Below are 26,900 nucleotides of genomic sequence, written 5' to 3'. Positions count from 1 at the left end.
GGCCCAGATAGCAATACTTTAGTATGGCTTAAGTTATTGAGTTGTGACCGTGATCTAAGAGACGTTGAGCCTGGTATCAAGCAGGCATTCTCCTAATCGGTAGAGTCAACTCAACTCTCCTATTAGATTCCTCCCTCCTCAGCCTTTACCTCCTCCACTTATCACCTGCCGGCTGGGTGATGTAGTGGCATCCACACTGGACGTAGAAACATAGAAAACCTACAACACAACACAGGCCCTTCGGCCCACAAAGCTATGCCGAACATGTCCTTTAGAAATTACCCTGGGTTACCCATAGCCCTGTATTTTTCTGAGCTCCATGTACCTATCCAGGTCTCTTAAAAGACCCGATCGTATCCACCTCCACCACCATCGCCAGCAGCCCATTCCACGCACTCACCACTCTCTGCGTAAAAAACTTACCCCTGACATCTCCTCTGTACCTACTCCCCAGCACCTTAAACCTGTGTCCTCTCATGTTAGCCATTTTCAGCCCTGGGAAAAAACCTCTGACTATCCACACAATCAATGTCTCTCATCATCTTATACACCTCTATCAGGTCACCTCTCATCCTCCGTCGCTCCAAGGAGAAAAGGCCAAGTTTGCTCAACCTATTCTCATAAGGCAGGCTCCCCAATCCAGGCCACATCCTTGTAAATCTCCTCTGCACCCTTTATGTGGTTTCCACGTCCTTCCTGTAGTGAGGTGACCAGAACTGAGAACAGTACTCCAAATGGGGTCTGACCAGGGTCCTATATAGCTGCAACATTACCTCTCGGTTGATGAAGGCCAGAACATATTAACCACAGCAGCAGCTTTGAGTGTCCTATGGACTCGGACCCCAAGATCCCTCTGATCCCCCACACTACCAAGATTCTTACCATTAATACTATATTCCGCCATCATATTTGACCTACCAAAATGAACCACCTCACACGTATCTGGGTTAAACTCCAGCTGCCACTTCTCAGCCCAGTTTTGCATCCTATCAATGTCCCACTGTAATCTCTTCGAGCCGAGTGGACCAGAGGTTCGAATCCGGCCAGCTCCTGGAGACAGATGCATTCGGGACATTTAAGGAACTCTTAGGTAGGCTCGTGGATGATTTAAAAAAATGAAGGGCTACATCAGGGGGAGGGGTTAGATTGATTTTAGACTAGATCTGAAAGGTCGACAGAACATTGTGGGCCGCAAGGCTGCTGGCCGAGTACAGAGAGTGACAATAACGGAAGAGGTGGAATTGAGGGTCGGAGAATGTGCCGGCACCTCCGGGAAGGGGATGTGGAGGAGGTGATCGGGCTCAGGAGTCTTGTCAGCAGTGGGGAAGAGGGTGTCTCTCATTCTGCTCGCCTGGGCTTTCGAGCTCCTGCATCTTCTCCCAGAAGGTCAAAGGAGGAAAAGGGGAATGAATCAGAATCGGTTATTATCGGCTGATATACATTGTGAGATTTGTGGCCCGCATTAGAGTGCAATATATAGAATATGCTATAGATTACTGTAAGAAATATATATTTAAAAAGTATTGAGGTAGTGTTCACAGGTTCAGTGTCCATTCGGAAATCGGATGGCAGAGGGGAAGAAGCTGTTCCTGAATCGTTGAGTGTGTGTCTTCAGGCTCCTGTACCTCCTCCCTGATGGTCAGTGAGAAGAGGGCATGTTCTGGGTGGTGGGGGTTCTTGATGATGGACGCCGCCTTTCAAAGACGTGCTCGATGGCGGACGTCGAGCTTGCAGCCTTTTCTGATCCCGCGCAGTTGCCGGGGGTAACGGGCGCCCCCGGCGATGCCATCAGCTTTCCTGAAGCAAAGCATGGTGGGAATGGACTGCGCGGAAGGAGGTGGCGCGCCAGACAGCGTTTGCCTCTCTCTGCAGGTACCGCCCGGTCCAGTCACCGTTACGGGCCGCGGTACTACCTGTCAGGACTCTCCCTGTCCGTAGAGGGTCGAGGAGATCCTCGTGAACAAGCAAAATCTTTCAGCGCCGCTTGACCCACTGAGGTGTTCCAGCAACATTTTCCTTCGTGGCATTGTCACAGTCATTGACGTCTTGCTGTCCGCAATTTTGTCATTCAGCTTGTGTTGCTGTGTATCCTACCCGCCTGAACGTTTGACCTCTTGAGACCAGAAGACATCTGTGATGGGGTCCTGAATTACCCCTATGAACTGTGCTTTTGAAAAGAGAGAGAGACAGTTGTTCAACACCAGACACCTTGTTATTAGGAGAGAGAGAGAGGCGAAAACTGCTTTGAGATGGTGTTATGGTTTCTCTGCAGCATGTTTACACTTTGCAAGGACACTGGCAGCTTCTGTGCTCTTACAGAGAGAGAAGGGAGGAGCTACTTGATGGACAGTTGGTGTTCAGCATGGTGAGATAAATAGAAGGTCAGATGTTAGACCTACAGACACATGGTTTTGGACACTGAATGAGCTTTGTTGTGCCCACAGAAAAGGTGTGTTTTGGAGGATCAATCAGGCAGATCAATCAGTGGCTCTCGCAGTGTGAAAAGGGTGTGACCGGTGGGGAGTTATGTGTGTGTCCAACCCTCGCCTGGGTTGATAATTCCACCACAGAAGAACGGTCCCCTTTGTTGTGGTCACAGTCGGTGACTTCTGAAGGATTTCGGAGGACAACGGGAAGATTGACGGCGTCAGCTCACCTGAAGACTCAGACTTCTCCCTCTCTCTCGCTCCATCACTACTCAACTCAATACCACGAACTGAACTGAACTTTACTCATCATCGTAAGACTATCTATTTACCCCTAGACTTGAAGAAGCTTGGTTTTCATATATTTCCACACTTTAACATATCTAATCATTGCTAACCCGTTTTATATATCTGATTTTATATTACTGTATTGCGTGGTTACTAATAAATACGATTAGTTAATAGCAATACTGGACTCCAAAGTGTTTTCCATTTCTGCTGGATCTTTAACCCGTCACGGGGTACGTGACACATCGGAGTAGGATAAGGCCTTTCTGCCCATCAAGTCTGATTTATTATCCTTCTCAGCCCCATTCTCCTGCCTTCTCCCGGTAACCTTTGTGAGTGCGAGGCCTCCGTCTGTCACGGTCAACCATGTCTAGACATGCAGACCTTGGCAGTAGATCTGGAGAGCGAGCTGTTGCCTGTGCAGTGGGCTCCCCCTCTCCACGCATCCGATGAGCCCAAAGGAACAGCAGAAACCGATACAGTTTGGGTACCAGGAGTTGCCAGTCGGCGTTGAACTCAACGTAGGACTGCCTTAGGGACTCCCGCTCCGATTTCTCCCTCGGGGTTTACCCCCGAAGCCTTCCCCGTGAACGGTTAGAGCTGCAAGGCAGCGGAGGTTTGAGATCAGAGTTTTCCTTCTCCGAGATGAGCTGCCAATCACGAGCTGACGAGCCCCATCTGCCCAAACTGACTGATTTTAATGTGCTAGTAACCCACCTCGGCCCCTTCCCCTGTCAGTAGAAATGGTTCCGCCGGGCTTAGTAGCTAAGACACACGTGAAGGCCAGGAGCTGGACTTGGTTGTCAGAGGGTATTCAGGCGCATACACCATTGGGAGTATTTAATAGATTGTGGGAGCTTGTCCCCATTACCACCCCCAGCTATAACAACCTGAAGGAACTGTCACCCTTGATGCCTTTAATAATCTATGCCCAATGACTGTGCAGATCGTCCACAGATTCAGCACCCTCTGGCTGAAGAAATTCCTCCTCACCTCAGTCCGATAGGTTTCAAAGGCACGCCCACCCCCTCCCATTCTAAACTCCAGCGAGTACAGGCCCCCCAAACGCTCCTCGTGTGCTAAACGATTCCTGTTGCTTTTGCAGCCCATCATCCTGGCGCTGTTGGACAGCCCCTCGATGGCGGAAGCATTGGCCGGGGTGGCGATGGAACTGCAAGACTGCGCCTTCGAACTCCTTCGAGGTAACTGTTACAGGGGCACGTCTCGCTGTGGCTTGCTTTGTCGCCTCACGTTCAGTGTAGTTCTCCTGAGCGCTGTGGCCGTGCCCGGTAGGCACCGGAGTGCACGGCGGCTCTTTGAGGCCTGGCGTTCGGGCACCCCTCGTCAGCTAGTCCTGGAGTTGATACCGATTGTAGAAGACCAAAAGGCCGATGGCTGAAGCCCTGGATCTACGAGCCCACGAGGAAAGTCAGAGGCCCAGTGTCCAAAAATCTACAAGTCATTTGGAGGCCCAGAGGCCTGTCTTGGGGTTGGAAGACTGTATCTGTGTATAAGTGGCTGAGTGGGAGGAGTGGGGTTTGTTTTATCAAAAGACCAGAAGACGGAGAGCAGAATTAGGCCATTTGGCCCATCGAGACTGTTCTGCCATTCAATCATGGCTGATCCTTTTATCCCTGTCCTCAGCCCCACTCCCCAGCCTTCTCCCCATAACCTTTGTCCAATCAAGAACCGATCAACCTCTGCCTTAAATACACCCTACGACCTGGCCTCCACAGCTGCCTGTGGTAACAAATTCCACAAGTTCTCCACCATCTGCCTAAAAAAATTTCTCTGCATTGTTTCAAAAGGACACCCCTCTATCCTGAGGCTGTGCCCTCTTGTCCTAGACTCCCCCACCATGGGAAACATCCTTACCACATCTACTCTGTCTAGGCCTTCCAACATTCGAAAGGTTTCAATGAGAATCCCCCTCATCCTTCTAAATTCCAGTGAGTACAGACCCAGAGCTATCAAACATTCCTCATATGATAACCCTTTCATTCCTGGAATCATCCTTGTGAACCTTCTCTGGACCCTCTCCAAAGCCGGCACATCTTTTCTTAGATGAGGAGCCTAAAATCTGTTCACAGTACTCAAGGTGAGGCCTCACCAGTGCCTTATAAAGCCTCAGCATCACACCTTTGCCCCTGTATTCTAGACCTCTTGAAATGAATGCTAACATTGCATTTGCCTTCCTCACCACTGACTCTACCTGCAAGTTAACCTTCAGGGTGTTTTCCACAAGGACTCCCAAGTCCCTTTGCATCTCCAATTTTTGGATTTCCTCTCTGTTTAGAAAATAGTCTGCACATTTATTTCTACTACCAAAGTGCATGACCATGCATTTTCCGACACTGTATTTCATTTGCCACTTTCTTGCCCATTCTCCTGATCTGTCTAAGTCCTCTTGCAACCTGTTTCCTCAACACTACCTGCCCCTCCACCAATGTTCGTATCATCTGCAAACTGGGCAACAAAGCCATCTATTCCATCATCTAAATCACTGATATACAGCATTAAAAGAAGCAGTCCCAACACTGATCCGGTTACACCACTAGTCATTGGCAGCCAATCAGAAAAGGATCCTATTATTCCCACTCATTGCATCCTACCAATCAGCCAATGCTCTAAACATGTCAGTAACTTTTCTATAATACCATAAGCAGCCTCATGTGTGGCACCTTGTCATAGGCCTGAAAGTCCAAATATACAACATCCATTGCATCCCCTTTATCTATCCTACTTGTAGTCTCCTCAAAGAATTCCAACAGGTTCATCAGGCAAGATTTTCCCTTAAGGAAACCATGCTGATGTTATCCTATCTTGTCCTGTGTCACCAAGTACTCCAAAACCTCATCCTTAACAATTGACTCCAACATCTTCCCAACCACTGAGGCCAGGCTAACTGGTCTATAATTTCCTTTCTGCTGCCTTCCTCCTTTCATAAAGAGTGGAGAGACTTTTAAAAATTTCCAGTCCTCTAGCAACATGCCGGGGTTCAATGATTTTTGAAAGATCATTACTAATGCCTCCACAGTCTTTACCTCTACCTCTTTCAGAGCCCTGGGGTACAGTTCATCTGGTCCAGGTGACTTATGTACCTTTACATCTTTCAGTTTTTTGATCACCTTCTCCCTTCTAATAGTAACTGCACTCGCTTCTCTTCCCTCACACCCTTCAACATCTGACACACTGCTAGTGTCTAACACAGTGGAGACCGATGCAAAATACTCAATTAGTTCATCTGCCATCCCCTCTCCCCTGTTATCATCTCCCCAGCCTCATTTTTGAGCTGTCCTATATCCACTTTCATCTCTCTTTTATTGTTTGCATACTTGAAAAAGCTTCTACTACCCACTTTGATATTGTTTACTAGTTGGCTTTCGTGTTTCATCTTTTACCTCCTAATGATTCTTTTAGTTGCTGTCTGTAGGGTTTTAAAAGCTTCCCAATCCTCTGTCTTCCCACTAATTTTTGCTTTGTTGTATGCCCTCTCTTTTGCTTTTACGTTAGCGATGACTTTCCTTGTCAGCTACGGTTGTGCTAATTTTGCCATTTAAGTATTCCTTTGTTTTTGGAATACTTCTATCCTGCAACTTCCTCATTTTTCTGCAGAAACTCGCGCCATTGATGCTCTGCTGTCATCCCTGCCAGCATCTCCTTCCAATTTATTTTGTCCAACTCCTCCCTCATACCACTGTAGTTTCCTTTACTCCACTGAAACACTGCCACGTCAGACTTTACTTTCTCCCTATCAGATTTCAAGTTGAACTCCGTATTATTGTGATCACTGACTCCTAAAGGTTCCTTGACCTTATGCTCCCTGATCACCTACGGTTCATTTCATAATACCCAACCCAGTATAACTGATCCCCTAGTAGGGTCAATGATTAAAGGCATCTGTTAGTCTTGCGAGACCATGGATCTGCACCTGGAAATCTTCACTCTCCAGGGTGGAGGCCTGGGCAAGGTTGTGTGGAAGACCGGCAGTTGCCCATGCTGCAAGTCTCCCCTCTCCACGACACCGATGTTGTCCAAGGGAAGGGCATTAGGACCCATACCGCTTGGCACCAGTGTCATCGCAGAGCACTGTGTGATTAAGTGCCTTGCTCAAGGACACAACACGTTGCCTCAGCTGGGGCACAAACTCACGACCTTCAGGTCGCTAGTCCAATGCCTTAACCACTTGGCCACGTGTCCACATGGCTTCAATGATAAACTGCTCTAAAAAAAAATCGCATCACATTCGACAAACTTGCTCTCTTGAGATCCGTTTCCAAACTGATTTTCCCAATTGACCTGGATTTTGAAATCTCCCATGACTATCATAACAATGCCCTTTTGACTCGCCTTTTTCTATTTCCTGTTGTAGCCTGTGGCCCACATCCCAGCTACTGCTGGGAGGCTTGGATATAATTACCATCAGGGTCCTTCTTGCTTCTGCAGTTTCTTAACTGAACCCACATGGATTCAACACTTTCTGATCCTATGTCACACCTTCCCACTGATTTTTGCCATTCTTTACCACCCCATCTGCCTACCTTCCTCTGTCTCCGATACAACACTCAACCTTGGACATTCAGCTCCCAGCTATAACCATCCTTCAGCCACGTTTCAGAGATGGCCACAGCATCATACATGACAATCTGTAATAGTGCGACAAGATCATCCACCTTATTCCTTATACTCCGTGTATTGAGATATAACAGTTTGAGTACTGCATTTGCTACCCTCATTGATTCGCACCCTTAATGCACTGATACTCCTCCTGCTGGCTGCAATTATGTCCTATCACCTGCCTGCCCTTCCGGACAGTCTGACTGCATGCTATCTATGCTCTTTCGCCACCCATCCTATTCTGACTCCCTTCACTCCGGTTCGCACCCCCCCCCGCCAAATTAGTTCCCCAACAGCTCTAACGTACCTGCCCGCGAGAGTATTGGTCCCCCTCAGGTTCAGGTGCAACCCGTCACTTTTGAGGAGGTCATATCTCCCCCCCAGAAGAGATCCCAATAATTGTCAGTCTTCGTTTTTGGTTGATTATATTGTGTTCCTTTGTTCTACCGTGAATGCCTGCAAGAAAAAGAATCTCAGGGTGGTATATGGTGACATATCCGTGCTTTGGTAATAAATCTACTTGAACTTTGAAACGGTTCACAAAATGGCGGCTGCAAGAACAGTCTCACAAAATGGCCACCTCCATTCCAGTGACCATATGGCAAAGGATAAAGACATTTGCTTTGTTTGCTTCTGATGCCCTTGTGTCATTCCTGTTCGCTGATCTGCGGGTTTTAGTTCTTTTTGGCCAACATAACTCAATATAACACCTGGTGGGTTGTCGAAATAACACTGAACCCCACCCTATTCTGGCCGATCAGACTGACCCAGCTGAACCCTGTCTGTCCCGCCTCCTGTCGTGCATGAGATAAGCAGTATTCACAAGAGAAACGTAAAGGTAAATTATACACAATTTGTTCAAGAAAGATGGTCATGGTGCATCCGTTAGTCTCGTGAGACCATGGATTTGCGCCTGGAAAGCCTTGCTTCAGTCTGTGTTGGTAGAGCAGCGTCTGTTGTGGCTGTAGAGTTCCACACGGGAGTGACAGTCTCGGCTGCATCGACTGAACTTGAAGGCGCTGTCCTCCAGTGTTGTCTTGGTGCTGTTTTTCCGACGAGTGCGCTTTTCTTCAGCAGCAAGCCTCAGCTTCTCTTCTCCTCTTTTTAGACCTCTGCGTAGTTCCAGCCTCCAGCGATGTCCTCCCACCTCTCGACGTTCATGTTCGGTGACTTCGTGTCTCCCTTGCGGACATCTTTTGAAAGGAAGATGGGGCCGCCCTTGTGCTCTCCTGCCGGAGGCCAGTTCCCCGTACAGCAGGTCTTTCGGGATCCTCCCGTCTGACATGCGGTGTACATGGCCCAGCCAGCGGAGCAGGGTGAAGAGGCTGGGTATCTGGGCGTGGGCCAGGACCTCGTTGTCGGTGTCTACTCGGTTAACCCACTTGATGTCTGGGATGCGTCTCAGGCTGCGAAGGTGGAAGGCGTTGAGACGCCGCTCTTGTCTGGAGTAGAGGCTCCAGGTCCCGCTGCCGTAAAGCAGCGTGCTGAGCACGCAGGCCCTGTAGACGGCAACCTGAGAAAAGTACGGTTTAGAGCCAATTGTTGCTCTGCTGAGGAGTGATTAGGGTTAACTCCACTGCCTTGTTCAGGTTTGCTGACAACACCACTGTCAAAGTCCGAATCAAAGGTGGTGACAAATCGGCGTACAGGAGGGAGATTGAAAATCTGGCTGAGTGGTGCCACCACCAGAACCTCTCACTCGATGTCGGCAAGACCAAGGAGCTGATTATTGACTTAATGAGGAGGAATCCAGAGGTCTTTGAGCCAGTCCTCATTGTGGGATCAGAGGCGGAGAGGGCCAGCTACTTTAAGTTCCCCGGTGTTATCATTTCAGAGGACCTGTCCTGGGCCCAGCACGCGAGAGCGATTGCGGAGAAAGCCCAGCAGCGCCTCTACTTCCTGAGGGGTTCGCGAAGGTCCGGCAGGACATCTGAAACTTTGACAAAATTCTGTAGGTGTGCGGCGGAGAATATACGGCCTGGTCTGGAAACGCCAATGCCCTTGAACGGAAAATCCTGCAAGAAGTAGTGGATGCGGCCCAGTCCGTCCCGGGTCAAGCCCTCCCCACCCCTGAGCGCAGAGCGTTATCACGGGAAAGTAGTGTCCATCGTCAGTGACCCCCCCTCAGAACACAAACCACGAGGTGCAGCAATAGTCACCAGGCTCTCGAACCAAAGGGGATGACGAGCAAACTCTTCCCGGGCTCCAAGCCGGGTACAAGTATCGATTATAACCGACATCTCGATGACAAACTCTGCCATCTTCTGCAGCGATGATGCCTGGGTAGGTCTAGTCCAGGAAACTGTCACCTTCTGCCTTATGTATACGCACGAACTTGGCCTCTACCACAGCCTGTAGCAGAGCATTCCACAGATTTACTACTCTCCGGCTAAAAACACTCCTCCTTGCCTCTGTTCCAATAGGTCACCCCTCAATTTTGAGGCTGTGCCCTCTAGTTCTGGATGCCCCCACCATAGGAAACATCCTCTCCACATCCACCCTAGCTAGTCCTTTCAACATTCGGTATGTTTCAATGAGATCCCCCCACATTCCAGGGAATACAGGCCCAAAGCGTTCCTCATGTTAACCCCTTCATTCCTGGAATCATCCTCGTGAACCTCCTCTGGACTCTCTCCAATGACAACACATCCTTTCTGAGATATGGGGCCCAAAACTGTTGACGATACTCCAAGTGCGGCCTGCCTGGTGTCTTATAAAGGCTCAGCATTATCTCCCTGCTTTTATATTCTATTCCCCTTGAAATAAGCGCATTTGCCTCCTCTACCACAGACTTAACCTGTGAATTAACCTCCAGGGAGTCTTGCAGGAGTCCCTCAGCACCTCTGATGTTTGAACCTTCTCTGATAATAGTCCACACTATTGTTCCTTTTACCCAAGGATGTAAAGCTGAGGCTTTATAAGTGTAGCACACCCCACCGCCCCCCCCCCCCGGCCAGCCTCGGGGTCGCTCGGCTCGCTGTCGTCTAGGGAACCAGCCCTCGGCCCCGCCAAACTGGGTAATTAGTTTGTATGGATGCTGTGTGATGTACCCCACCCCGCCCAAATAACAGACAATACACCAAATACGATTAAATGAATTACAGTTTATAGATCTCACTGGAACTATATAAGTAATAGAGAATAAAATATAAAAGGAAAATAAAAGGCGCCACTCTTATCAAAGTTCAATCTCTTCGTGCACAAACAGTTGGAGCTCAGGACCCTCCTTCTTCACCCTGCGACCCCTTGGACCACCTCGACCGGCCGCCTGGGACCAACAACGGTGGTCGACCAGATGCTCCACACGAGTCCGTCTCCATCTCCTCTCCTCGCCGAACACCCTGGACCTTGGACTCCTGCTCGGGGTCTGACCCCGTTAGTGGACTCACAGCACCTGGTCCATCCTCTGTCTCTCCCTCCCGCCTTCTGCCCAAAAACTCGCGCGTCACACTAACTTACAGACACACAGAAAGAGTAACATCTATCCCAATTGGTTTGTTCACCCTCTTATCAGTAACATAATCCAAACATTCTCAGCAGTTGACATAACAAAGAAGCCATTTCAATTATAACATAACAAAGGAGCCATTTTAGTTAGACTACGCAGTAACATAAAAGAAGAAACCCCTTACATAAGGCATTGGCCAGCCCACACTGGGAGTACTGTGAGCAGTTTTGGGCCCCCTGTGTAAGAAACGATGTGCTGGTGCTGAAGAAACTCCAGAGGAGATTTACGAGGACTAACCTGGGAATGAAAGGTTTGATTTCTGGCTCTGGGCCTGTACTCGCAGGAGTTTAGAAAAACGGCGTGGGGGGAGGGGTGAATTCTCATTGAAACCAATTGAACACTGAAAGGCTTAGATAGATGGGTATGAAGACGATATTTCCTGTGGTGGGGGGAGTCTAGGACCAGAGGACGCCGGCTCAGAATAGAAAGACGTCCATTCAGGACGGAGGTGAGGAGGGCGGTGAATCCGTGGAATTCATTGCTGCAGATGGGTGTGGAGGCCAAGTCGTTAAAATGGAGGTTTGATGGGTTCTTGATTCGTGAGGTCACGGGGGAGGGCAGGACAGTGAATCCGCCATGGTGGAATGATAGGCCGAACAGCCTAATTCGGCTCCTGTGTATCATGGTCACGCCAAAGTGTGGTCAGTGGGGAGAGGGGTCAGGGAAATTACACAGCCAAGCCTCTCTGCAGGTGCGCGCCCCCCCCCCCAAGAGTTGGCAAGGTGGGGTTCAGCGGACGGGGCGGGAATTGAACTGGTGTTCCCTGTCCCTGCAGGGGTGACGGTGACGCACAGGGAGGAAGTGGGCTTCAGGGAGGCAGATGTTGCCCTGCTGCTCGACACGCTGCCAGCGCGGGACTGGGTGCAGCGGGCCGATCTTCTGAAGGCCAACGCACTGAGGTCCAGAGCTCGTGGTCGCGCCTTGGACGCGTACGCCAAGAAGACGGTCAAGGTAGGAGCCATTTTCTCCCTCCCGCCCCCCAGATTTCATAATACACAGACACAGAGATAACCTTTCAGTCTATGATGCTGTGCCAAACTAATTATAAACATCACTAAAATAATGAGGGAATTCACCAGGGACAATCCCAAGTCTGGCTGCGAAAGGAGGCGGATTGGGCTCGGAACTAGCCATCCCATCCCGTTAAAAACCCAGGAACGCCAACAGAAGTTCCAGAGACCTCATCCCTGGGAGTGGGAAGGGTCTGCGAAGGTGGGCTACCCTTGGGGACAACTTGAAGGACTGGCCCAGGTCAGGGAACTCTGGCAAGGTGCTGTTGGCGGCCTGTGCCCCAGTAGGGACGATGGGCTGAGGTAAATAAAACTAATGAGGCCAAATTCAGGTTGGAGGAGCAACTCGGTCCAGATAGCCTCCAGGCTGATGGTATGAGCATCGCTTTCTCTAACTTCCAGTAACTTTTCCCACACTGCCTCATTTCCCTTTCATAAGATTTGGGAACAGAATTAGGCCGTTTGGCCCATCGAGTCTGCTCCGCCATTTCATCACAGCTGATTCACTTTCCCTCTCAGCCCCAATCTCCTGCCTTCTCCCCGTATCCCTTCATGCCCTGACTAATCACAAGTCTAGCACCCTTTGCCTGAAGTATACGTAAAGACTTGGCTCCACAGCTGCCTGGTGGTAACGAATTCCATAAGTTCACCACTCTCTGTCTAAAGAAATTCTTCTTCATTTTCCCTCTAAAAGGACACCCCTTTGTTCTGAAGCTCTAGTCTTAAGCCCGATTTATACTTGTGCGTCAAATCTACGCCGTAGGTACCGTGTACCCTATGCCGTAGGGCGACGTGCACCTCCCCAAAAGAGTAACTCACGTGTCGCGGCAACGCAGACTGCAGTGACTGTGATTGATCCGCTTGGTAGCATCGCATTTCCTCCTACGCATTTCCGGTTGATTTTCTCCGCCACGTCTGTACACTGATGTGAAATAAATGGTTGGAGACGACGAACCAAATCGTCAAATCTACCTGCCGACATCCGAAAATATTTGAAATGCATTTCCTCGTCCGCGTCTCTCACGAAGAAACTCAACACAGTGGCATTGAAACCCCACCGCCAACTAGCGTTTTGGCAGTGAATTGCAGAGCAACGCAGACAACTACAACGCATGCTTGTTGTGGCGTAGAGCTACGCAGAGGTATAAATCAGGCTTTAGACTCTCCCACCATTGGAAACATCCTCTCCACATCCACTCTTTCACCATTCGATAGGTTCCAATGAGGTCACCCCTCATTCTTCTGAATTCTGGTGAATAGAGGCCCAGAGCCATCAGACACTCTTCATATGACGAGCCGTTCAATCCTGGAATAATTTTCGTGAACCTCCTTCGAACCCTCTCCAACCTCCTTCCCCGACTCCTCTCCTTCTTCCATTCCGCATTGTTGTGACTGTCGACGAAAGCCACCGGGAGACACGAAGATGGTAGTTTAAAAGTCTCTTGTCCAGCACACACAAGCCTTTGGAGTCGCTCCGGAGAGAGGCTCCCTGACCCGAGGTTACGTCACATTTTTATACGTTAAAGATCAAAGTTGACGGCGGGCCCATTTTGTAGTTACAATGCATTCATAATGCTTCAGCAGCCTTTCAACAATAAACAGCAAACACGCCAATAAGAACCGTGCGCTCAGCATCAGTAAGACCGAGGCGCAGGACGAGGGAACGCGCACCCGTTCTCATAGAGGGATCAGAAGTGGAGAGAGTGAGCAGTTTCACGTCCCTGGGTGTCAGCATCTCTGAGGATCTAACTTGGTCCCAGCACATCGATGCAGCTACAGAGAAGGCACGACAGCGGCTATGCTTCATTAGGAGTTTGAGGAGATTTGGTTTGTCACCTGAGATACTCAAACTTCTACAGAGAGAAAAAAAATATCTGCACATTTACGCCCCTCATGATTTTGTAGACGTCTGTGAGATCCCCTCTCAGTCTCCAGTGGACGAAGTCCCAACCTGCTCAGCCTCCCTCCCTGACTCAGCCCATCAATTCCCCGCGGCATCCTCCGAAGTCTCCTCTGCCCTGCCCTTCGTGGCAGGGTGACCCAAAAAGCAGAATATTGCAAACGTAGCTTGGCGATCATCTTGCACAACGTGGCAGCCGTTTGCTCAGTGGCCTGACTGATGCAGGCTGCCGTAGGGTTACATATCGCAGGCCCTTCGGCACGGACTGTCAGTCACCCACTTAACACTCACCCGAGATCAATCCCGTGGCGTCCTCCCCCACCTGTACCCAGGCTCAGCACCTCAACTACTCACTGACTGGCCGAGTTTGTTTGTGGATCTGTGGGTTCCCCCGGGGGCTCTGGTTTCCTCCCACATCTCAATGACATGTGAGGCAGGACGACTGGAAAGTTGGGGAGTTGATGGCGATGTGGGAGGATGCGTCACGAAGGAGGAATGTGGTTACTCTGTGATCCAGAATAGACCCGATGGGCTGAATAGCCTCCTTTGCTGTCATCATGAAACACCGAGGCCTCTCGCCCTGTCACCTGCAGGTCCTGGTGGTGGGAGACTTCGCCAACACCAACTGCCTGCTCTCCATGATCTCCGCGCCTTCCATCCCTCCGGAAAACTTCACCTGCCTGGCGAGGCTGGGTCGGCAGCAGGTAGGGAAGCGAGGAGGATCTCTGTGGCCGCGAGGAACCGGGGAACGTGGGCTCGGACCTCCACAGGGATCCGCGCGCGTCAGCTGGGAGAGGTGGTGGTGAGGGAAGTGCTGGGGGTGCTGGAGAGAGAACTCCACCGGTAAGTCAAGGGAGAGCTGGGCAAGCTTGTCCTGAGTCTGTCTGTCTGACCTGTCCCTCTCCCTCTCTCTTCCTCGTTTCCTCTCCCCCTCTCTTCTTCACCTCCTCTCCCTTTCCCCCCACCCTCTGCCTCTCTCTTCCTCGTTTCCTCTCCCCCTCTCTTCTTTACCTCCTCCCCCTCTTTCCCCCCACCCTCTGCCTCTCTCTTCCTCACCTCCCCTACTCCTCTCTTCCTTATCTCCTCTCTCCCTCTTTCCCCCTCACCCTCTGCCTCTCTCTTCCTCACCTCCCCTACTCTCTTCCTTATCTCCTCTCTCCCTCTTTCCCCCTCACCCTCTGCCTCGCTCTTCCTCACCTCCCCTACTCCTCTCTTCCTTATCTCCTCTCCCCCTCTTTCCCCCCACCCTCTGCCTCTCTCTTCCTCACCTCCCCTACTCCTCTCTTCCTTATCTCCTCTCTCCCTCTTTCCCCCTCACCCTCTGCCTCTCTCTTCCTCACCTCCCCTACTCTCTTCCTTATCTCCTCTCTCCCTCTTTCCCCCTCACCCTCTGCCTCGCTCTTCCTCACCTCCCCTACTCCTCTCTTCCTTATCTCCTCTCCCCCTCTTTCCCCCCACCCTCTGCCTCTCTCTTCCTCACCTCCCCTACTCCTCTCCCCCTCTTTCCCCCTCACCCTCTCTCCCTTTCACCCCCTCTAACCTAATCTAATCTCTCTCACACCCTCTTGCCCTCCCCCTCTCCCCCTCATTCTCTCCCTTCCCCCTCGAAAGTCTCCCTCTCACCCTTCCTCAGAGACAGAGGGAAAGAGGGCTTGGGGACAGACAGCTTGATGGAAGGGGACAGATTTGGGCGGGAACTGGCAGAGAGTTGGGGAGCAAATTTCTAAGAGTGGAGAGAGCTGGGGCAGAAGGGGAACTGGAGACGGAGTTGGAACTGGAGAGAGGGTTGGAGGGGGAGTTGGAGAAAGGTGGTAGCGAATTCTGAAGAGAGGTCAGGCGGGGTGGAGACTGAGAGAGGGTTGGGGAAGAGAGGGAATGGGAAAGAGCATTGTGGAAGAAATGAGAGGGAGAGGGTGTGTATACGTGTGTGTGTTGAGTTCGCACGTCCTCCCCACGATCGCTTGGGTTTCCCCCAGGTGCTCTGGTTCCTTCCCATGCAGGGGAGTCAGTGGGTTAACTTCCCGCAAATTCCCCCCCCCCGTGTAGAATATGGGGGGAGGTGTTAGGGAATGGGAGGAGAATACATTAGTTGGGGGGGGGGAATTGGACGGAGAGTTGTGAGTGAATTCCAAAGAGAGTTGGGGAGTGGGGGGCGTGGCAGGAATTGGAGAGAGGAAATTCCGGAGCAAGTATGATGAAAGAAACAGAGAGAGGGTTTGGGGGGGGGGGGCGGGTGAAATTACAGACTCTTCAACAACAGAGTGACTAAAAGAGGGCAATGCTCACGTGACCGTGGAACCCCGTGTCTTTACGCCACACCTTCTCCAGCCAGTGAATTCTGTAACAGGGGAAACTCCCAAAATGATCCCCCGCACACGACTGGGTAACAGTATCAGTCGGGAGTAAGGTATTTATCTCCAGAAAGTATTCCTCTACGAAATGGTGGCCGTGGACTCTTACATACCCCACCGGGGGGAACGAGGTACCTCAGAGAGTGGGGCACTCCCACGGCACTTTTTAAAAACTATTTACAGTTCTATATAGTAAACTTATTGATATTTTGAAACTTTTCATTTCGTTACTTCCTACAAAAGGTAGTGGGTTCAGCCCAGTACATCACGGGTAAAGCCCTCCCAACCATTGAGCACATCTACATGAAACGCTGTCGTAGGAAAGCAGCATCCATCATCAGAGATCCCCACCACCCAGGCCATGCTCCCTTCTTGCTGCTGCCATCAGGTAGAAGGTACAAGAGCCTCAGGATTCGCACCACCAGGTTCAGGAACAGTTACCACCCCTCAACCATCAGGCTCCTGAACAAAAGGGGATAACTACACTCACTTGCCCATCTACTGAGATGTTCCCACAACCAATGATCTCACTTTAAGGACTCTTTATCTCATGTTCTCGTTATTTATTGCTATTTATTTATATTTGTATCTGCCCAGTTTGCTGTCTTCTGCACTCTGGTTGATCTTTCATTGATCCTCTTTACAGTTACTATTCTATAGATTTGCTGAGTATTCCTTCAGGAAAATGAATCTCAGGGTTGTATATGGTGACGTACGTGTAGTCTGATTATGAAATTTACTTTGACTTTGAAAGCATCTTCGTTTTATAGTTTTTTTTTAAACATGTGCCTAAGACTTTTGCACAGTTCTGTATATTTGATACACAGAGAGAGTTAGAAAAAGTTCAGATGGACAGTTAATGAGATGTTTGAACTTTCTCTAGCTCTCTCTGTATATCTGCAACCTCTGACTGTTTGTGTTTCTCTCTTTTCCTGTCTGGATGTTACTCTCTCCCAACTGTGTTCTCCATCTCCTTCCTTCTTTCTCCCTGTCCACCTCTCCATCTCTCACACACCAGACTGGCCTTCCACGCCCAGATCCTTCACCTATTAACCTCGCATGCCCTCTCTGTCTCTCTTCCGTAGGGTGTCCAACAGCGGGAAGCGGCCGTGGTCCGGGCACACAAACCCCCCAGTGCTGCATCCGTTGCCAAAGCCATCTGTGACCACCTGAGGGTCTGGTGGTCTGGGACGAAGCAGGTACAATGTCTTGGGTCACCATGGGCTGGCACTGACCAATGGTGTGACGTGATCTGTGGTGACATGGCGCTGACCAATGGTGTGACGTGATTCATAACGTCACGATGCTGACCTATGGTGTAACCTGTTTCATCATGGTGTCACGGCGCCGACAAATGGTGTGACATGATTCGACGTGATGCCACAATGCTGACCAATGGTGTGACGTGATTTGTGATGTCACTGACCAATGGTGTGTCGTGCTCCATCGTGATGTCGCGACACTGACCAATGGTGTGACGTGATTCGTGATGTCACTGACCAATGGTGTGTCGTGCTCCATCATGATGTCGCGACACTGACCAATGGTGTGACGTGATTCGTGATGTCACTGACCAATGGTGTGTCGTGCTCCATCGTGATGTCGCGACACTGACCAATGTGTGACGTGATTCGTGATGTCACTGACCAATGGTGTGTCGTGCTCCATCGTGATGTCGCGACACTGACCAATGTGTGACGTGATTCGTGATGTCACTGACCAATGGTGTGACGTGATATGAAGTGGTATCACAAAGCCGTGTCCCCATCCCTGTTCTGAGAGTCTTAGACTCTCTTCCACTCGAGTAACCTTCCGCAGAAAGTGCAGGGCAGATGGACAATGTCCACGCTGAGGTAGAAGGGTCTGATAACAGCGGGGTAGAAGCTGCTCTCGAGCCTGGTGGTGGTGTGTCCCCTCCCCCCCCCAAAGCTTTTGTCCGATGGGAAGGGGGAGAGTGACCAGGTTTAAATTTCGCAAGGTGGCAGAAGTGTAGAGGGAGCAAGGTTTGAGCCCGGGGCCCAGGACTGGAGGCCTGGAGGTGGCCTGGCCTGTGGTGGGAGGCCTGCGCGAGTGTGAGGGAGGTGGGAGAGGGAGGAGGGGGAAGTGGGAGGGTGGGAAATGGGTTTGATTTGCTGCTTTTGGCTCCTCCTCCCATCCCTCCCCTCGTCCCAATCTTCCCTGTCTTCCCTCATCCCTCTTCCCCTCCTCCCCCTCCCGTCTCCCCACTGCCCAATACTCTTCCCCCTCCCTCCTTTGCCCCCTCCTCGTGGTAATGAGGAGGATAAGTAATACAAGACCTCCCCCTTTAACGGAGTTATCTCTAACCGGGAGGTTTGGGTTCAAGTTGAGGGGTAAGAGGGCTGCGGGGTGGGGTTGAGATCTGGGGCAGTCTATGCAGACACTGCCAGAGTGCTTGGGAAGGAAATTGGGATGACAGCTGACCCAGGTGTTGTAGATGGACACTTTGTGGCTGGCACAGGTGTAGTGGGTCTTTGTGCTCTGAGGGGAGGGGTGGCGGGATCTCTTATCTGAGGGTACTTTAGTTTGGATGGGGGGGTGGGTTGGTTCTTCAAGGACACCCTCATTACTCCAGGTGGACGTCTCACTATTCTGGGCAGGGTTGAGGAGGGTGGGTTATGGAATACACCCCCGCCGTTTCGGGAAGGGGTGGGGGTCAGGAGCTGGGTGTCTCCTGGCGTGTGGTGGGCAGGGGCCTGCAGGCTTTCCCAGGGGAGCCAGGCCAGGGGAAGGTGGGGTCACCATCCACTGCAGCGCACACGCAGAACATGCCGGAGGAGCTCAGCAGGCCGGACGGCTCCAGTCGACGTTCCTCCAGGTTTTCCAGCCCTGACAAGGGGTCTCGGGCCAAAACAGCGTCGACTCTCTGCTCGTTTCCGTCGGCGCTGCCCAGCTCCTCCAGCGTTTTTGTGGCTGTTGCTCAGCGTCTCCAGTGTTTACGAGCTGCTGCTGCTGGAGAGAGGCCCTTCGGCCCTTTCAACCTGTGCTGATCGCCCATGGACGCCAGTCCTACGCTAAGCTTTGACGCTGTCGTTTTGTCCCCCCAGGGAGAGTGGGTGCCCATGGGGGTCGTCTCCAGTCGGAATGGCTACGGAGTTCCCGACGGGCTGGTCTACTCCTTCCCCGTCACCGTGCAGGTAACTCAGATCGCGCGACGGGACCTCGGGCCCACAGTAGCAAGGAACCCCCTTCTCCATCTCCTTCTCGGGGGGCGGAGGGAGCGGTTGGTAGTGGGGGGGGGAGAGACACATAGCTAATGTGGAACCTGGCTGAATAAATCTCTGACCTCCCCCCCCTCCCCCAGCCCCAGGGCTAATGTCTTATCCATCATCCCGGCTCATTAAAGCAGAGCTGCCTTGCTGTGGGATCTTGCTGTACATCAGCATCCGCCCCTGACCTCACTGTGACTCTCTCCTCGACAGAACTGTTGCCCTCTTTTCTCTTCTCATGTTCCCATCCTTTCCCTCCCCTCTCTCTCTCCATCTCTCCCAGTCTCTCTCTCCCCTTCTCCGTCTCTCTCTCTGGCTGTTTCTCTGTTTGTACACAAGCTGTCTTATGTACATATTTATTGTGCCTGTATTTTTCTATCATTGTGTTCTCTGTCTTACTGTGATTCTTTTTCATTCTGCATCGGAACCAGAGTAACATTTATTTGGCTGTCCGTTACACTTCTGTACTGGAAATGACATTGAACAATCTTAAATTGTTGTTTATCTTTCGCTCTTGCGATCCATCTCTCTTTACCTCTGCATCTTTCTTTGTGTGTTTCTATCTCTCTGTCCCTCTCTGATAATCAGAGTTGGACTCTCCTTCCTCCGGACCATCCACCGATTCCAGGTGCTCCTCTGTGGCAGCCGTATCCTCGGCTGCCTGGGCCCAGGGCTCTGGCTTCCCTCCCCGACCCGACCCGACAAAGCCCCAGTCTCTGCTGTGCGGACGGCCACGTTACTGAGTTGTGAAAGGGCGCAGAGAAGTCCCGCCCTGAGCTGCAGGACCGAGGAGAGTGGGGCTGAGCCCCAGCTGGAGTCCCTGTAAATGTTCTCCCACCTCCCCGTCGGTCCAGACTGCAAGTGCTGCCCTCACAGCCAGGTAGCTTGGCCTGTACTCAGTGAGTGGGAAAGTCATTTAACTATATACACGTATTCCGTCAAACGTCTTTTCTCCAGACCAGGGTGTAAAGTACACATAACACACAAAACACTCAAAGGTAAGGATAAAACCAACAGATGAATTACACACAAATAACAAACTAAAGTGCATAAATTGGATATTATAAGGCACGGAGCAGATTAATCGGTGATACTTCAAATGCGATGCGACAGGGAGTTCAGAAGCCTGATGGCCTGAGGGAAGAAACTGTTTCCCACCCTGACTGTTCTTGTTTTTATGCATCGCAGTCTCCTGCCTGATGGTAGAAAGTCAAAGAGGATGCTGGATGGATGGGTGGGATCCTTGATAATACTAAGGGCCCTGCGTACACAGTGCTCCTGATAAATGTCCCCGATGGACGGTAGGGAGACCCCTACGATCCTCTTGGCCGTTCTCACAGTCCTTTGGAGGGACTTCCGGTCCGATGCTTGGCTGCTCCCAAACCAGATGGAGATGCAACTTGTCAGGACACTGTCAATGATGCTCCTGGAAAATGCAGTTAAGATGGGAGAGTGGGAAGGAGGGGGTCCCCGCTGGACTCAATCTCCTCAGGAAGTGGAGGCACTGCCATGTCTTCTTGTTCAGGGAGGTGATATTGAGGGACCAGGTGAGGTCGTCCGTGATGTGAACTCTACGGAGGGGCCGTGTGCTCGCGGGGGCGGGGGGGGTGCGGTTCATCTGCGGCCTCCTGAAGTCCCCCGTCATTTCCTTCATCCTCCCCAGCCACCGGAGGGAACACAGCCTAACGGTTAGCACGGCTCCATTACAGCTTGGGGCATTCCAGTTCCGAGGAAGTCTGCAGGGGGCCTTGTACGTTCGCCCACCCCCGGGTGCTGCAGTTCCTCTCCCGGTCCAAAGATGTACAGGCTGGTAGGTGAACTGGTCACTGGCGATTAGGCTAGCGCTAGACAGGCGGGCTGTTCTGTGCTGTTTCTGCAGATAAACTCTTGACTGGTTTGTACGGAGACTGTGCAGAGCGCTCTGCCTCTGTCCCTCACGAGTACCCAGTATAACTCCGATAACCTGGGGACCAACAGGTTGGGTGTTCCTCCAGTTACACTTAAAGTCACTTTAATTAACTCCCCAACGTAGAGCCATAGTGTAATTCAGCACAGAAACAGGCCCTCGCACAACAGCTTGTCCGTAATGTTGCCCATGTTTGCAAACATATGTAAAGCTACGCATCCTTACGAACGCTTCGAACACCAAAGAGTACAGCACAGAAACAGGCCATTCGGCCCGCGGTGTCTGTGCTGAACCAGCTAAATTGAACAACACCCCAACACTAATCGCTCCTCCCTACACCAGAGAGACTTAGATGGTTTAGGGGAAAGGGCAAAGTGGCAAATGAAATATAATGTTAGAAAGTGTACGGTCACGCACTTTGGTGGAAGAAATAAATGGGCAGACTGTTATTTAGATGGGGAGGGAATACCAAATGCAGAGATGCAAAGGGACTTGGGAGTCCTTGCGCAGGACACCCTAAAGGTTAATCTCCAGGTTGAGTCAGGGGTGAAGAGGGCGTGTCATGTTCAGAGACTGTTTCTCTTCCGTTTGCAGGACGGACGCTGGCAGATAATTCGAGGACTCCCCCTCTCCCAGCTCCTCTGGCAGCGGATGGCACTGTCTGCTCAGGAGCTGCTCACTGAGCGGGATATGGCCCTGGCGTTTCTGGCAAGGAGTGAGTATGGCCCCCTGCCCTCAGGACAGGGGCGGGCTGGGAGACCGGGTGAGTGCAGGGTCAGTAGCAAAGCCATGGGTAAGCTGCCAGTGATGGCAGAGTGCAGAGCTGGAGATCCCAGCCTGCGGTCCACGGACCCCTCACTTAGTGGTATTGGTCGATGGCTTAACAAAGGTTGGAAACTCCTGTAGAGGGAGCTTCACTCTGTATCTGACCCCGGGAGTGTGTGATGGGACGGTGTGGAGGGAGCTTCACTCTGTGTCTGACCCCGGGAGTGTGTGATGGGACGGTGTAGAGGGAGCTTCACTCTGTATCTGACCCCGGGAGTGTGTGATGGGACGGGGTAGAGAGAGCTTCACTCTGTGTCTGACCCCGGGAGTGTGTGATGGGACGGTGCGGAGGGAGCTTCACTCTGTGTCTGACCCCGGGAGTGTGTGATGGGACGGTGTGGAGGGAGCTTCACTCTGTGTCTGACCCCGGGAATGTGTGATGGGACGGTGTGGAGGGAGCTTCACTCTGTGTCTGACCCCGGGAGTGTGTGATGGGACGGTGCGGAGGGAGCTTCACTCTGTGTCTGACCCCGGGAGTGTGTGATGGGACGGTGCGGAGGGAGCTTCACTCTGTGTCTGACCCCGGGAGTGTGTGATGGGACGGTGTGGAGGGAGTTTCACTCTGTCTCTGACCCGGGAGTGTGTGATGGGACGGTGCGGAGGGAGCTTCACTCTGTGTCTGACCCCCGGAGTGTGTGATGGGACGGTGTGGAGGGAGCTTCACTCTGTGTCTGACCCCGGGAGTGTGTGATGGGACGGTGCGGAGGGAGCTTCACTCTGTGTCTGACCCCGGGAGTGTGTGATGGGACTGTGTAGAGGGAGTTTCACTCTGTGTCTGACTTTGAAAGTGGGGCTGAATTTAAAATTAATTGCATTGACCTGCAATTCGATTCATCTTCCTTAATTATCGAAGAACAAGGAGCAGTCACATTGAAACACGATGTCTTCAGGGTACAGGGTAGAGGAGATGTTGAGATATTTCCACAAGAGTCTCGAACAGAAGGGACATTTACTGGGTTTGGCCTAGTATGTTAAAGGTGAGATGTGTAGGAATTTCTCACGGGGTCAGGGATAATCTCTGAAGTTCTCTCCCCTGTGGAGATGTGGAGAATGGATCACGGGGGTAGGGGGATAATTAAGGAGGATGGAGAGATCGGGGGCAAGAGGGCTGTGGAGACACGGCCTGGGTCAGATCAGCCATGGTCGTATTGAATGAGGGGCCAAATGGCCTGCAGCTGGCTCTCCTGTCTCCTGCGGCATCCCTTTAACACGGCGGTCGTTTCCTCTGTTTGCAGGCAGACTGTGAGGACGCGCCGGCCGGGGCGGGTTCGTGAGGAGCAGGAGATGGAAGCCGGGGGAACCTGTGCCCGAGGGACCGCCCAGTGCCGAGATGCCCACGCCCGGTAACCCTCCGGCCCATGCCCACCAGCGACACATGGTGATTGAGGTGGGCGGCCAGAGGATCTCGCTCGCTCGGCAGGAGCAGTGGCTGGTCAGTCTCCTGGAATGAGACTCATCATCTCCATCGCAATGAGGGGAGGGTGGGGAGAGCGAGAGCGAGACACGGACGGCCTGTTGGTGTAGCCCGGGGCGCGTTTTGTCGACGGTGCAAACTGCAGCCACTGTGGTGGTGGGGGCGGGCGGTGTTTCGGAGGGTGGATGGGGTGCCGATCGGGCGGGCTGCTTTCTCCTGCACGGCGTCGAGCTCCTCGAGGGTTGTTGGAGCTGCGGCTTTTGTGATGCAGGTTTAATTTTGGCCGGACAGTATTAAACACCAGAGACTCTGCGGATGCTGGAAACCCAGAGCGACACACGCGAGATGCTGGAGGAACTCAGCAGGCCTGGCAGCGTCTCCCCGAGGCCCCCTGTTGGCCACGGTTAATCATGGACGTTGTGTCCCGACTGTCTAGATACACAGGCCAGGGCAGTACGACATGGAGAGCAAGCTGTTGCCCATGTAGCAAGCTCCCCCCTCTCCACCGATACAGTTTGGCACCAGTCAGTGTTGAACTCGACATGGGGCTGCCTCAGGGACTCCAGCTCCGGATTTTTCCCTCAGAGTTCACTCCCAGAGTCGTCCTCGTGAGTGTGTACAGCCGCAAGGCAGCGGAGGTTTGAGATCGGAGGTGTCCTTCTCCCAGACGAGCTGCCGACCATGGGCTGACGAGCCCCTTCTGCCCGAAGTGACCGGTTTTAAGGTGCCGGTAACTCACCTTCGCCCCTTCTCCTGTCAGTGGAAATGGTTCCACCGGGCCGCATGAGAAGGCCGGGAGCTGGGCTTGGTTGTCAGGGGTTGTGCTGCACACCATCAGGAGCATTTAATAGGTTGTGGGAGCTGGTCCCCATTACCAGCCCAGCTCTAACACCTTTAAGGAACCAGGCAGCATCTGTGGAGGGGAATAAGCAGTTGACGTCTCAGGCCGAGACTAAAACTGGCCCCGGATGCAGGAGAGATCTGTTCTGACTGACTAGTGGGCTGGATTAGGGTCCAAATTGTCATTCTTACAGAGATTTCCTGTGTCGTTTTACCTTTCTGCATGCTTATTTTTGATCTTTGTATAGTTGTCTGTAAACTCTTAGTAAGTTCTGTTTTTGCTTCGAGTCTGCTGTGGTTTCTTTGCCCCAGAGCCGAGATAATTTAGTGCCTGCTAAACTGGTTTCTCATCTAAACTGGGCCAGAGGTGTTTACAGAGTAAAATCAAACCGTGTGTTCGCGTTCCTTGTTTGTAGCCGCGAACACCTTGTTACAGAGTTAATTCCAGTTTTCATTCCCATGTCGGTCCACGGCCTCTGCTGCAGCAGTGAGGCCTCTCAGGCTGGAGGGGGGTAACGCCTCATACTCCGTCTGGGTAGCCTCCAACACGGTGGCACGAACGTCAATTTTTCCCCAATTTCTGGTAATCTCTCCCCCCCCCCCCCCACCTGCCTATCACCTCCTGTCAGGTCGCTGGAGCAGGGATCCAACCGCAGACCCAGTACTGTGCACACAGCGATATTGATGGAGTAGCAAATCTCAAGGTGCTAACAAAGTCGGCGTCAGAGTTCAGGCAGAAATCAAAACGTCCAGAGAAATCCAAAAACCAGAATCGGGAAACAGGCAGAGTCGATATTCAGGCAGACAGAGTACAGATACGAATGCTGGAAAGGCTCGGGAAAACTCACGGGCACAATCTGGCAACAATCAGGTGAAAACACAGGACTGGAATACACTGAGCAGTAAACAGAGAGGCAGGTGATAGGTGGAGCACAATGAGACCCAGGCGGCAGCAATACAGGTGATAATGGGAAGCAGGTGAGAGACGGAGTACTCAGTGATACAGGGGCCGGAGTAGAGCAGGAGCACATGGCCATACAAACCCACAGACTGACAGCTAGGGGGAATGGCACAAAAAGACAGAGTTCAACCGGAGGCACTGACACCTCCCTCTGGTTCCCCTTCTCCCATGCGTCACTCCTCTATCAGATTCCATCTTCTTCAGCCGTTTACCTCTCCCAGCCTCTGACTTCATTTCCCCCCCCACCAATCATCCACCTTTCCCGCCAGCCGGTCTGGCCTATCACCTCCCAGCCTCTGACTTCATCCTCCCCCCGCCCCCCCTAATCATCCACCTTTCCCGCCAGCCAGTCTGGCCTATCACCTGCCGGCTGGTATTCCTCCCCCTCCCCGTCCCGCTCACCTTCTCAGTCTGGCTTCGGCCCCCTTCGCAGTCCTGATGAAAGTCCTCTCCGCAGATGCTGCCTGACCTGCTGATGTCCTCCAGCATTCTGTGTGTTTGCCATAGTTACGGTCCCTTTGTTGCCTCTCTGCCTTGCTTGCAGGTACAGGCTGACCCTGTCTGAGTTATAGTGAACTACAGTGCACAAACAGGCCCTTCAGCCCATCTAGCCACATCCGGACCATAGCCCTCCTTTCCCACCCCCCCCATCTAAACTTCTCTTAAGCAATACATTCGGGCCCTCACCCATCACTACTGCTGGCAACTCATTCCACACACTCGTACCACCCTCCGAGTGAACATCTATGGTGAACTATAGTCAATGTCTGTAGTGAATGTCTATGGTAAACTATAGTGAACTGTGGTGAACATCTATGGGGAATGAGGATGAGCATCTGTGGTGAACAACTGGTGAACACTTGTAGCAAACTTCTGTGGTGAACATTTATGTTTAACTATGGTGGTGAACATCTATGGGGAATTATTGTGAACAGCTATGGTGATCTGTGGTGAACATTTAGGGTGAACAGCTGTGAACATTTATCGTGAACATCTATAGGGAATTATGGTGAGCATTTAGAATGAACTATGGTGGTGAACATCTGGGAAATTATCATGAACAACTGCGGGATCTGTGGAGAACATCTGTGGGGAATTATGGTGTACAACTATGGTGATCTGTAGTGAACATATATGGTGAACACATGGTAAACTATGGTGAACAATTAAAGGGATCATTACCAGTAGATTTGCACCTCATTCCTCACTTCCAAAGAACCTTCTGGACAACATTATCTCCAGGGGAACAACATGGCATCGCAGACAGGATAGCTGAGAGGACTGCAGAACTCACCGGCTGGGAATTGCCGGGAGAGGGTGTGCTGGAAAGGCACAAGGGATCCATCCCTCCACTTACAACCACTTGTGCACCCTCCAATTTAATTGTTTATCATTGAAAGGGTCTTCAGCTTCCCCATCCCTCCCAAATTGCCTTTCAACTCCTTTTCCAACACACTCTAGCATTCCCTCCCCAGCCCTCTCTCCAGTTCCTTCCCCTCCTCAACTCTCTTTCACGATTCCTCTGTCATCTCTCTCCCTCTGGAAATCCCTGCCCAACTCTTCTTTGAATTATATCTGGAGATTCCTCCCTAACACCCCCTGCCGCCTCTCCCAGCTGACATAAGCA

The 26,900-nt window shown here is 51.7% G+C and overlaps 1 protein-coding gene across 1 annotated transcript in view; it reads left to right on the top strand.

Annotated features, from left to right (window-relative positions):
* Positions 1-25,197, top strand: part of LOC134339603 (malate dehydrogenase, cytoplasmic-like) — a 40,878-nt gene extending 15,681 nt beyond the window's left edge. Inside the window, exons 3-9 of the mRNA XM_063036259.1 lie at positions 3,820-3,916; positions 11,615-11,790; positions 14,343-14,453; positions 17,186-17,299; positions 19,166-19,255; positions 21,828-21,948; positions 23,294-25,197. Coding sequence (XP_062892329.1) covers positions 3,820-3,916; positions 11,615-11,790; positions 14,343-14,453; positions 17,186-17,299; positions 19,166-19,255; positions 21,828-21,948; positions 23,294-23,304 — 720 coding nt within the window. The 3' untranslated portion in view covers positions 23,305-25,197. The remainder of the gene's footprint in view (positions 1-3,819; positions 3,917-11,614; positions 11,791-14,342; positions 14,454-17,185; positions 17,300-19,165; positions 19,256-21,827; positions 21,949-23,293) is intronic.
* Positions 25,198-26,900: the final 1,703 nt, after the last annotated feature.

The sequence above is a fragment of the Mobula hypostoma genome, chromosome 30, assembly GCF_963921235.1.
Source record: "Mobula hypostoma chromosome 30, sMobHyp1.1, whole genome shotgun sequence".
Lineage (NCBI taxonomy): Eukaryota > Metazoa > Chordata > Chondrichthyes > Myliobatiformes > Myliobatidae > Mobula > Mobula hypostoma.
This window is presented reverse-complemented; position numbering and strand designations above follow the sequence as displayed.